The 13,400-nt window shown below is 39.1% G+C and overlaps 1 protein-coding gene across 1 annotated transcript; it reads left to right on the top strand.

Moving 5' to 3' along the window:
* Nucleotides 1-11,074: 11,074 nt before the first annotated feature.
* Nucleotides 11,075-12,906, top strand: kcna10a (potassium voltage-gated channel, shaker-related subfamily, member 10a). The gene has a single exon (XM_026944960.3). It carries the CDS (start codon nucleotides 11,194-11,196, stop codon nucleotides 12,904-12,906), a length of 1,713 nt encoding a protein of 570 aa, XP_026800761.2. The 5' UTR covers nucleotides 11,075-11,193.
* Nucleotides 12,907-13,400: the final 494 nt, after the last annotated feature.

Genomic DNA, 13,400 nt, shown 5'->3' with positions numbered 1-13,400 from the left:
ATGTGTATATATATATATATGTATGTATGTATATATTTATGGACTTTGTTTCTATAAGGATTGAATTGTGAAGAATGCCATGGATCAACAGGACAGTACTGAACAATACACTCTTACAAAATGTAGAACCCTTAAAAGGTTCAATGTATAATCCTACAACAGAGTGATTACCATAAGTTTCAAAAAAGGATTGTAGGTACAACCATTCATTATCCAGTGATCCCTTAAAGAACCCGTGAAGAAACATTTTTCTAAAAAACAAAACAAAACAAAACAAAACAAAAAAAACATTTTTGGAACAGCATTTCTTTTTTCTTTCACCCATTTATTTGCTTGTTTGTCTGTCTTTCTTTCTTTCTACTATCCCTCCATCACTTTCATCTCCTTGTAAGCCACCAAATTTCCTTCATGCATATCTATGCATATCTATTTTTCATAGAAAGCCTGTTATAATGTATATAACATTAAACAAAATTTAGAAGCATTGAAAGATTCGATCTAGAACCCTACAACAGTGTTTCCCTATCAAAAACGGTTCCAAGAAAGAGTAGAACCCATTTACTGGGAGCTCAGACCACTTGTTCAGAAAATGAACCCTTAAATGCCCGCTGAAGAACTCTTTTTTTCCTAAGAGTGTATAGTGAATGAATTAGGCTTTCCCTCAGCACAGTGTGTGCACTAGTGTGAAGTGTCCTCGACTGCTAATGGTCTTTCAAAACAATACCGATGTGTTTAAGAGCCGAGAGACGAGGAGCTGAACGAATCAAACACTGAGTGCTCAGAGTAATGCGTATTAAATTAGTAATGACTGATTCCAGGCCAGGCCATCAGAATGAAATCAGTGTGGAGCTCAGTGGAGAAATGTAGATCAGATTACAGAGAAATGAGAATGGAAAAGGCTGAGATGGAGAACATCACCGCCATCACGGAAAACAAATCCAGCTGATCCGCCAAGACATGATTTGTGAAGTTTACTTCTTTAGTTTTGCACTGGAGAGAAAAAATACTACATGTCTAAGTCATCACACACCTGTAATACGTGTACATTTGTACATAACATTTGATACAAAATGGCTGAATAAATCCCTATTAAAGCCCTACTATATTATCATATGAATTGATTCTAATGTACAATTCCAACTTTGGAAATCTGAAAGTCATATATCCTATTAGAATCAGTCTGCTATCAAAGTGAGAAAATATAAATGAAACACAGGGAGAGTTTTGCTCTGGCATGCCACTTGGTGTAAACGCAAAATGGAGCTCAGATGATGGAGCGGTGAGTTGTGAAATATTCATGTGGAGAGATATTTTAAGCCTCCTATATCCCAACTACTGGAAAGCTGGAATGCAGTAAAGCTCTGGGAATGTACTGAGTGCGAGCTGACACACAAACATCGAATAGGACCCCAAACCACACACACACACACACACACACACACACACACACACACTGTTCTGTATAATCTCAATTTCAAAGCATCTTTTACAAAAATAGTTTGTATTTGCCTTAACTGTGTTTATGGCCACGTAATCAATGTAAAGTGATTTATTTTATTTATTTATTTATTTTGAAAGTCGTTGTGTAGATATATTGTTTGGCTGTGTGTGTGCGTGCGCGCGCATGTGTGCGAGTGTGTGCGTGTCTGTACTCGGCTGGTGCCCTTTAAATGACATCATCACGTATCAAATTAATAACAAGATCACACAATATATGGTGCCTATACCACAATGCTCAATTCTGATTGGGCAGAAGGTGTTGATTCATTTTCTATAACAGCAGCTGTAGTTCTGGCTGCAAAGTTGATATAAATGTGCTCATCCTTATGTTATCATTTCTATGGTAACAACTAATTCACAGTTTTTGTATGGTGGACATGTCACATAAACAGATTTTAAAAATGTTTTTACTTGCCGATATGGTGATATTTTCTGTATACAGATGTTTATCATTTAGGGAAGGAGTCTCCAGTGTCAGTGCCTTATAACAGTCAGAGGTAAAGCTGAGACTTTAGGTTTTCTGACACAGAAAAGTCTTCAGAACTAGGGTTTACACTTTGCAGTTAATAGTAGTAGTAGCAGCTGTTGTTGTTGTTGTTGTTGTTGTTGTTCTAGTTGTCATGTTTTGCTTATACTGTATTAACTGTATTAATGTTGTGATGCAATAATTAAAGTTGGTGGCCTGTAGGTGGCGCCACTAAAACAAATAATACAAATAAACAAATAATTAAAAAGAAGAAAAACAGAAAATCATAAAACCCTAATAAAAATATTACAATGGAATTATTATTTTAATGTGTGCTTATCCATGACTAATATAAGTTTACATAACGTAAAAATATGCTACAGTAATATGTGTGAAGTAAATATATAACAGTATACTGTTAATTCATTTCATTCAGTTATTCATTCAAAATAGTAAACTGATTGTTTGTTGTTTGGGATATTTGTTTAAATCTACAGTTATGGTTAATAAAAAGATGAAATGAATAAAATAATGTATGACGAGTTAGTCCAGACTCTCTAGAAGCACTTTGCTTACACAGCTACCTAAAATGTCTTGTTTTCTGGAAACTTTGTTTACTACTCTGAGTGTTACTACAATTTACATTGTTGTGAGTACACTAAATCATTTTCCTGATAAAGTCATCATTTTTTATGAAAGATAATACAATTAGCTAATAGAAAAGACAAAGTCCTTCAAAATGTTAATGCAGATCAGAGACATCATACAAAACCAACATCTACACAGACATACTCAGATATCTGTGTTTAGCCACAATGCAGTCTTTGCTTAATGTGCTCTAATGGACCAATAATGCAATTTGTATCAGATAAAAATTACGAGCATAACTATGATGTTATAACTATATTGTTTCATTTTTTAAAAAAGGAAAAAAATGTTTAGAGTTAAAATGATTGAGATGACATTATTAAACATGTCACTGTACATTGAGGGACGTTGATTGTTTTATAGAAGGATGTTGGTAGTTTGTTTGTCAGTCAGTAATACAGTGTGTGTGTGTGTGTGTGTGTGTGTGTGTGTGTGTGTCTACCCTTCATCTTAAATTACAGCAGCAGTGACTGTGTGGAAAATGGATGTTGATAAAATTCTGAGGCCATGAAGTGTAATGCAAAAGAGATAGAACAGAAACATATTGTAATATATGTCCAGTGAAGGATTAATGTTTTGGAACTGAATCTGTAGCTGCCCTTTCAGTGTGTGTGTGTGTGTGTGTGTGTGTGTGTGTGTGTGTGTGTGTGCATGTGTGGTGCATGTGTATATGCCCAGCATGCTGCTTACATGCCAAGCTGGTATCCCCTATGTTGAGGGAGCCCTGCTCCATCCAAAGACAAGTCTCTCTCTCTCTCTCTCTCTCTCTCTCTCTTTCTCTCTCTCACACACACACACACACACACACACACACACACAGTGGGACACATCCTGTGACATCTGCGGCCTTAAACTCACACTCTTTTTCTCTCTCTCTCTCTCTCTCTCTCTCTCTCTCTCTCTCTCTCTCTCTCACACACACACACACACACACACACACAGACACATATGGCTTGGGCAGACAGCTTCTAGGCATTCCCACCTGCCTGTCTACATGAATACACACACGCACAAACACACACACATTTTTTTCATTTAATTTATTTAAGATCTCAGTAACAACTGTGCTAACCTTAAGAGAAAGACATAACTCAAATAAAAAGACAAACAAACAAACAAACAAACAAATAAAATAATAAATGGTGACTGGTCTGTCTTGGCTGACAGGGGTGGAGCCCGAAGTGGTCTTCTGCTGTTGTACCCCATCCGCCTCAAGGTTTCGTGTATTGTGTGTTCAGAGATGCTTTTCTGTTCACTATGGTTGTAAAGAGTGGTTATTTGAGTTACTGTAGGCTTCCTGTCAGCTCAGACCAGGCTGGTCATTCTCCTCTGCCCTCTCTCATCAACATCTGCATCAACAGAACTGCTAGAGATGTTTTTTGTTTGTTTGTTTTTCACACCATTCTGTGTCAACTCTAAAGACTATTGTGTGTGAATATCAATAGTAGGACATCAATTTCCAAATTCTGATGTTTATTGTGAACATTACCTAAAGCTCGTGATGTGTGTAGGCATGATTTTATATGTTGAGTTGCTGCCACATGATTGGATCCTGACTGAAAAATTGCATGAATGAGTAGGTCTACAGGTGTTCCTATTAAAGTGATTGTGAGTGTATATAGTATATATGTTATGTTTACTGCACAACACTAGGCCTAGTACACAGAGTTTCTAGAGAAACAGGATGTTTCTGACAAAACACCTTCATCAGTTGTGCAAACCAATTCATTCTCTGGTAGTGGTTTCTCCTCCTACAGTTTCAGATGATTATAGTTTAATTACTATTATTGCCACAGGACAAACAAAACAATATAAAATAGCAATTAAGTAAGGAAAGGAAATCTGTGTGGAACGTATTAACTGCTCATGCTCAGATTTTAATGTGACTCTAACGAGTGCTTTATTAAAAGTAGGTGCACTTGGGGGTAAATCCTTTAAACCTTTGGATAAAATACTCATAGACAGCGCTAGTATTAACTGTGAAACATAAAAACTGGTGTTACTAAAGTGCCTAATTAGGAATTTTACCCATCTCTGATTAGATTAGACCTAGATTGTTCCAGGAAAATAAAGTAATTACTAATATTTTGCAATTCCTTAAACATTTGTCGATTCACTTATACTTATTCTTTGGTTAGATTTTAAAATATTTAAGGATTTCAAATGCTAAATAAAAAAATGCTAAAATAAAGGGTGTTCATAAACTGTTGACTAAAACAAGTTCTGTCTGTCTTTTAGTAAGACATCAAGGCTTAAACATTGATGTCAATATATTAAAATCACTGAATTGTCACGTATAGCCTTAAATAATAATAATAATAATAATAATAATAATAATAATAATAATAATAATAAAAGAATTAGAAACACTGAATAAAATAATAAAGATAGCTAGGAATGTCTGATTAGTGCCACCTTTAGCATTTATCCATCAAGGTACCTCACTTTAAGGTCAGCAGCAGCAGTCACCTCTCCCCATGTGTTGCTTGGAACGCCTGCTGTTCTCTGATTAGTGTAGTGTTTAGAATCACACTTTGTTTGCAGGGGGTCAGAAAACATCCACTGTGTGCTTAACAGTGTGTCTGACAGGGACAGCAGTGAAGGTCGTTCACCTGAATTTCACCTGCCGTGCTGTGCTGTCCACCTCATTAACAGTTCCAACGCTTTTAATTGTGTATGTGTGTGTATAGTGGGAGAAAGTGATATGTGATAAGTTATGTCACTGATCCATTCTTAATAGCCTTGCCTGCCGTTCACCCCTGAAAAACACACACTAGAACTGGAAGGAGCTGGAAATGGTCTGAATCTCAACTCAACCCACACACCCACACACACACACACACACACATACTGGACTTATGATAGGCAGATCTTCCTAAGGCTGTATAGAGGAATATGGTATATTTCCAGGAGTGTGAATGCACTACAGAGGCCACTGCAGATACTATGCTGTGACTATGCCCCTTCCACTGGGACTGACAGGCACAACGGCCATGCCTCCTTCAGTAGGACTGACAGATGCAGAGCCCACACCTCCTTCATTGGGACTGACAGGTTCAGAGGGCATGCCTCTTTCATTGAGACTGACAGATGCAGAGGCCACACCTCCTTCATTGGGAGTGACAGGTCCAGAGGCCATGTCTCCTTCACTCGGACTGACTGGTAAAAAGACCACACCCCTTTTACAGGGATTGACAGGTTTAAGAGGCCATGACTCCTTTACTTGTACTGACAGGTGCAGAGGCCACATCTCCTTCACTGAGACTGACAGGTACAAAGACCACACCCCTTTATAGGGACTGACAGATTTAAGACGCCACGCCTCCTTCACTGAAAGTAACACCTGAGATTATGCCACTTTCACTGAAAGAATAAAATAAAACTGTGCTGTTCATATATAAATTTAAAAGATTAAAGTCTTTGTGATACACGAAAAAGCAATATAGTAATTAATAAATTAAAATATAATGTATGAAAATGACTCCAAACAGGATAGAAGACCTAAGAATGATGAACAGATGAATTAGATGAGAACATTTTAAGCTGGATTTTAAAGCACCTATAAAGCTATAGAGTGTTCCTGAACACATTTCATCATCTTCTGCTGTGTATTCTGCTCTTTAGATAACATGTGTCCTGTCTCGGCATTTCTCAGGCATGTAAGTAAATGTTTCCACTCTGAGGTTTCTTTAGTAGAGTGTAACTGATCTGATCAGTGCTGGTGTTGGGTGATGGACCATGATGCTTAGCTTTGCCTTACCGCTGATTTCAGATCTAATATTTCAGCTCTGCTTCAGGGCAACAAACCCTAGACTTTCATCCATCATTTAACCCTTAACTTCTGTTAGAGTCAAAAATGAGTTTAAAATGGTGCTAATTTGCAATTGGAACTTGTCACGCTTCAAGCTCCTCATGATTTAAAGTAGCTAAGCTAGGTACACTACAAGCTACTTAGAAATCCTAGCTAACTACACTGAAGCTAGTTTGACAAACAGAGGAAAATCAGCTGTGACATTTTCATTATTGTGTGGCTACTTCACTGTACAAAATAAAACTCCCATGGTTTGTACAGAGTATGCCAAAAAAACTACAGATACAACAGACTTAAAGAGGACTTGCTGCACTACTCTTGTTCACTTTGTTTTTTGACAATCTAGCTAGCTAGTTTTGTCATGCTACACTGCTTCTTGGTGAAAAAAGTAGGTAGTTACTGGATAAGCTGCACACTACTGCAATGCGACCAAAAATGTAGTTAAGCTAGTAGTATTGCTACTTGTAGCTAGCCACTCCATAATACTGTTTACATTTATTGTCCCCACAGCACCAACCCCAAATCCATATTTCTGACATGATTTGACAAAGATAATGTTGCTAGCAAGTTCATTTTTGGAAATACCTGCTAAATAAATATTGTCATTTGAAGTGGGTACATGAAGAATTCGGAAAGTAATTATAGTAAATATTTTGGGTGGAGTAGACCTCCATAGTTAGCTATATTATCCTTGTACACTATAAGAAGGTTATAAATATGTTCACTCTTTCCATTTTTGTGGTTACATTAAGAAGTAAATTTTCAACTAGGAATTAGGGCTAAGTGTTAACATTCATTTCTGACGTTCGCAGTTTGAGGTTCTAAATAAAGCTGAGATAGAGTTAGTGGTTAGGCTTTAGAATTAAGATTAGATACTAGGGGTTAAAATTAGGGATAAGGGGTTAAAGTAGAAGCTAGGGGTTAAATGTCAAGGTTAAGGTTAGTCTTTTTAAGTTAAGAGGCTGGGATTGGCATTGGATAAACTTAGTGATGAGTGGTTAAAGTTAGGGATACAGGGTACAGGTTAGGTCAGTGGTTTGTGTGTGTGTGTGTGTGTGTGTGTGTGCGCGTGCGTATGCGCATGCTCTACCCTATACGTCATCTCTAGTTTCTCCCCAGCATAAGGTTACTCAATACTGGCTTTAATAGATTAAAGCCACTCTGAGCCCAAATGGAGACGAGGTCAGGAACAGCAACTCATCACACACTAAACACTGGCACACACCTGTAGACCCTCATTCAGGTGAGCTAGAAATGTGTAAATGCGTGTGTGTTTTGAATGTCTAGCTTTGTATTGGCAAACTGTGAGCAATTCTAGCTTGATGTTATTTAATCTGAATCTGTATGTGTGTGTGTGTGTGTGTGAGAGAGAGAGAGAGAGAGAGAGAGAGAGAGAGCAAGAGAGAGCAAATGTCCCCAGAAGGATAGAAATATCTGTTTTCACCTTGTGGGGACATTTGGCTGGTCCCCATGAAGAAAACTGTTTGTTTGTTTGTTTGTTTGTTGTTGTTTTTGACTTATTTTTTAAAAAATGAGCCAAAAGGTTTACATTTGGTTACTGAGGTTAAGGGTAGGGTTAGATTTATACGTAGATGTAGTATTATATAAATGCATTAATAATTATGTGAATGGGCAAGTATACTAAGCTAGTGTGTGTGTGTGTGTGTGTGTGTGTGTGTGTGTGTTTTAGCATTTTTTTTCATTTGTAGATATGAATTTAACTTGAACTATTTGTTAAAATGTATAAGACTAAGGACTGGAACATAGTATCATATCTTTCTGTATAAGAATGTCTGTCTGAATGACATCTTACAACAACCTCATCTCTAAATTAATTACTGTATAGTTTACAGTGCATTTACAGCTGTGCATATACAGAAACTAAATTCACAGTGCTGGCTCAAATCAGGCAAAACAAAAGTAGATTAGAAAACCACACTCATTGAAACTGTAAACCAGAAACTAGGACAAGGCGCATAAAAACAAGGTTCACAGTAACATGGCTTAGTAATGCAGTTAGACTGTCACAAAGAGAAAGTGACATGATCCGAAAACACCCACAACTAGAGATTGACAGTGATTGGGTCATGAGTGACACTGGGGTGAGTGAGTTGGATGATCTTAATCAGATAGGGTCAAGGGCTGATATGGACACAGCACAGAGCAAATGGCAGGAGCAGGGACTGGGAGAAGCAAGAACAGGAACAGAGACTGTGATAGAGATGTATTGGTTGAGGCTTGCGGGATTACTGCAGCACTGGCTAGTCAACACATTAAGCAGGTATTCAAGGGTCACTGGAAGTTGAGTCTTGGAGAATAGAAAACTTTGGGAGGAAAGACTGAGGCCACAGGAACATTGACTGGGACTTCAGAGACACTGGGAAGGTGATGCTAGAATGGGGCTCAAGGACCACTGGGAGAGATGCTGGAAGCACTGGGCAATTGGGAGGCAAGTTATGGGCCAGAGGAACATTGACTGGGTCTTTAGGAACATTGGGTAGGCATTGCTGGGACTTCAGGGTTCAAAGTTGAGACAACATGGCAATTGGGAGGAGATAGTGGAAGCCCTTGGCAATTGGGAAGTGAAACTGGGATCACAGAACTAATGGAAGGCAAAGTTGAGATCACAAGACAATGGGGAGGGGAGTCTGGGGTGCAGCTGTAAATAAACAGAGGCTGGGAAGTGTGATTGGGGCCACAGGGTCACTGGGAGGTGAGGTTGGGGTTACAGGTTCTCTTGCTTAATCTTTGCCCTCTGTTTTTCTCCTCTTTAATTTGACTGTTCATTCTTATCTCAGATTCTTCCTCCTCTTATTTCTGGTGTGTGATAACTGGTATTTGGATATACAGATTAGTAGTTTTAATGGGATAATGTTAGTATCAATTAATGTTGACTTGTATGAATTTGTGTTAATTTGATGTTGATTTGTAAGAGTTAATGTTTAGTTCTCTTTCAGTCCTTGTAACTGCCAGATTCAATTCAATTCAATTTTATTTGCATAGCGCTTTAACAATGGACAATGTCACAAATCAGCTTTACAGAAATATATATGGTTCAATGAGAAGCTCTTCTTTTGCACATGCACAGGCATGTCAAGATCTTCCAGCAGTCACATAGTGACATTTGACACAGTATTTGCAATACATTCTGTTATACAGCCATCTTTTTCTTTCTTCTTCTTGCTTTATAACTTGTCAGGTATAGTGCTAGGGATGTCTGACTCTCAGGTCCTCCCAAGTCTTCAACCTTAGTGAGTGCACTTTTTTTGTAAAACGCTCCTTTCCCAAGCAGATATCCTGTCCCAAAAGCATAGAGAGATTTGGCACTAGCAGCCATGTCACCTGTGCCTGTGGTTTTGGTGCCTCTGAACAATCTGCCTACTGAGAACTGTGATCCGGCAGTCCAGGGAACATTCTTAAAAGCAAAAGCTCCTAGCTGATGGCTCTTCGAAGCCCTTAGGTAAAAGCTGGTCCACAAATGATCTGAGTCCCCTCAGGTGGATCTGGTGCATTGGCTGATTAATTTTTTGAAAGAACTGCTAGACAGTGGCAAGTCCCCACCTATGCTAAAGATGTATGTACCACAGTACTGACGATGGCATCTATTTGGGAGCACATATTAATGAAAGTAGAGAGGTGCCTCCATCCACCACGATTCCCTAAAAACCTATGCAAAATTCACAACTCTAAGGGGCATCTCTGAAAACCTTTTTCTAGTGTTCAGTTCAGCAAAAAGAGAACTGCTAAACTTACCTTGCATGCATTGGTTGCCAAAGAATTTGAGTTATATCATCCAGTGTGAATGTTCCATGAAGGCGAGTCTATAGGGCGTGCCTTGCTGTGCTCAATATGAGCCCTATAGTAGTGTTTAAACCTAAGGCCTCAGACCAACTCTCTGCCTGGGAGAAAAGACAAGGGGTGGTCTGTTGTCTAAACAGTGGCTGGATCACTGGTGGACATCTTCACCATGTCCTATAGATAGGCTGGAATCCTAGCTCCTTCCATGACATTCCACTCTATAAGGAGCAGCTCTTCCTCCAAGACATTATTTAGAGTCACTTCAGGAAGTCTGTGCTGCTCATAGTGGTGTGACTGTGGCATTCGTCTCTTAAGGTGTGTTCATCCTAAGATGTGTCAGTTCCGTATGATATTTTTGGCATACATTGTCTAGGTGATTCTGGCAGTTAGGAAGGGTGAAATAGAATGCTAGTTACATAAGTAACCTGCGGTTTTATAAACCCTGGATAACCACGAGCATTCCTTGTCATTAAGAAATGGTGCCATCCTAACTAGATGACAGAAAGATTCCAGAGAAATATTGCTCTATGACAGCGATATTCTGAGTCTATAGGATTTGGGTCATGATTCTTTGACTTTGTTGCATCTGGTTGGATATCTTGCAGTGTCACATGGCAACACCAGAGGAAGGACAATTTGCTTAGCAAAATTGTCAGTCTGCCTAGATAATATATGATAAAATGATAATACCCTATGTCATGTTTTTGACAAACTTCACAGTCTTCTGTGCTTCTACTTTACAGAGAACCATTTCTAATTAACAATATGATGTGCCAAGACACACCTATTCAGTTTTTACACCCACATAAACACTAAACCTTCTCTTTTCTTTAATTTGCAGGACTTAATACCTCAAAGTACACTCAGTGTGATGAGTGTTGCTGTGAGGACCAATGTTGAAGTACCAGTTAGGAATCTGAGCTGTAATTTAGCTCCCTTGGAGGTCTGATCACTGTCGTCAAGTTCACAGATGACTGTCCAAGCTGAGAGGATGGAGGTGGCATTAGTTGACTTTGAGAAGTTAGAGAACATGAAAAGTAATGTAGATGACCCAAATTGCTCCAGTGACAAAGCAGCTTTGACTGTTGATATGCCAGAAAAGGGGCTGAGCTCCAATGTCAACCATGTCATATATACCCCAAATATCCCTTCCTACCAAGAGAAAAGTCAGATTATGAGGGAGCCGCAGTCCCCCGCCATACCACCCCCAACAACAAGAGGCCGTCCTAGCTGTGCTAGCCTGATATCCAATTGGAAACTTTTATTAAACATGGAAGGCTCTCAGGGCGATAGCATATTCAACAAAATGGCCAAAGAATGCTATGAGGATCTATTTGTGGACCAGAAAGACACAGAGGATGGTGAGCAGAAAGTCATCATCAACATCGCTGGTCTTCGTTTTGAAACACGACTCAAGACCTTGGACCAGTTTCCTGATACTTTGCTGGGAGATCCCTTAAAAAGAATGGACTACTTTGATCCAATGAGAAATGAATATTTCTTTGATCGTAACCGTCCGAGCTTTGATGGAATTCTGTATTATTACCAGTCAGGAGGAAAGATCCGCAGACCTGCAAACGTTCCCTTAGATGTTTTTGCAGATGAGATAAATTTCTATGAGCTGGGAAGTGAAGTTGTGGAGCAGTTCCGTGAAGAAGAAGGCTTTATCAAAGAACCGGAGGTTCCTCTACCATCCAATGAGATCTATAGACAGTTTTGGTTGCTCTTTGAGTACCCTGAGAGCTCCAATGCAGCTCGTGGAGTTGCTCTGGTCTCACTTATTGTGATTATTGTCTCCATCATCATCTTTTGCATGGAGACCCTTCCCGAGTTTCGTGATGACTTTGAGGTCTTTCAAGCCATGGAACTTCCAATCAATCATACAAAGGATGCTGGATTTCCCTCAGTCTCCTCACCAAGTGCCACTTCCAAAACGATTAGCACCACTTTCACTGACCCTTTCTTCATCATTGAGACAGCCTGCATCATCTGGTTTGTCTTTGAGATTGTTATCCGCTTCCTGGTTTGCCCAAGCAAACGCAAGTTCTTTAACAACATCATGAACATTATTGACCTCATCTCGATCATCCCGTATTTTGTCACTCTCGTAACTGAACTGGCAACTGTGACCAATACTAATACTGGAGGACAGAACATGTCCCTGGCCATTCTTCGAATAATCAGGTTAGTGAGAGTCTTCAGGATCTTCAAGCTATCACGTCACTCCAAAGGTCTTCAGATTTTGGGTCAGACACTTAAGGCCAGCATGAGGGAGCTGGGCTTGCTCATCTTCTTTCTCTTCATCGGCGTTATACTCTTCTCCAGTGCCATCTACTTTGTTGAGGTGGATGACCCCAACACACAGTTCAGTAGCATCCCTGATGGATTCTGGTGGGCCGTTGTCACCATGACCACAGTGGGATATGGAGATATGTGTCCCATTACGCTGGGAGGGAAAATAGTCGGCACTTTGTGTGCCATTGCTGGGGTTTTGACCATTGCATTGCCCGTACCTGTCATTGTGTCCAACTTCAACTATTTCTACCACCGCGAGACGGAGCAGGAGGACAAGAGGCCGATATCTGAAGATTCTCAGAAATTAGGAAGTGTCACAAAACATGGCAGCAACTCATCTCTGAATAGGATAAATGAAAACTCTGAAGGTAGAAAAGAAAACTACTAAAATACTGTGCTGACTTTCGTGCTAGAACATTTCAGTTAGTATTATTTTTGACTGGTCTCTGAAAAACATTGAATGTATTTTGAATAATCTGTGGCAGGACTTAATGAATGCTCTTTCAGTAGTGGCAGATTTTAGGCTCCCACACGAAAACATCTCAAATTCCATAAAGGTGCTACCTCATGAAGCCACTATCTGCAATTCCAAACAACATACCATACATAAATAGTCAGAATGCAACAAAATGTAGGTATATACAATGGTATACTAGAGACAACTACAATTTAAGCACTGTGAAACAAACCTGATAGATTTATTTATGTCTAATATTTACTTGCCATTGTACTACATGACTGATTTAACACTTTGCAGGCCTTTTTGGCTATGTTCACATTATTTTTTTTTTTTATTTTTATTTTTTTTGCATAGTACAGACACTAGAAGATGATGACGACAGTGATATGCACCTGTGCCTTGGAAAAAAGTCACATTATGAT

This window comes from Pangasianodon hypophthalmus, chromosome 16 (assembly GCF_027358585.1).
Source record: "Pangasianodon hypophthalmus isolate fPanHyp1 chromosome 16, fPanHyp1.pri, whole genome shotgun sequence".
Lineage (NCBI taxonomy): Eukaryota > Metazoa > Chordata > Actinopteri > Siluriformes > Pangasiidae > Pangasianodon > Pangasianodon hypophthalmus.
This window is presented reverse-complemented; position numbering and strand designations above follow the sequence as displayed.

Coding starts and splice junctions, on each gene's coding strand:
- kcna10a (XM_026944960.3), top strand. CDS start 11,194: ATGACTGTCCAAGCTGAGAGGATGGAGGTGGCATTAGTTGACTTTGAG.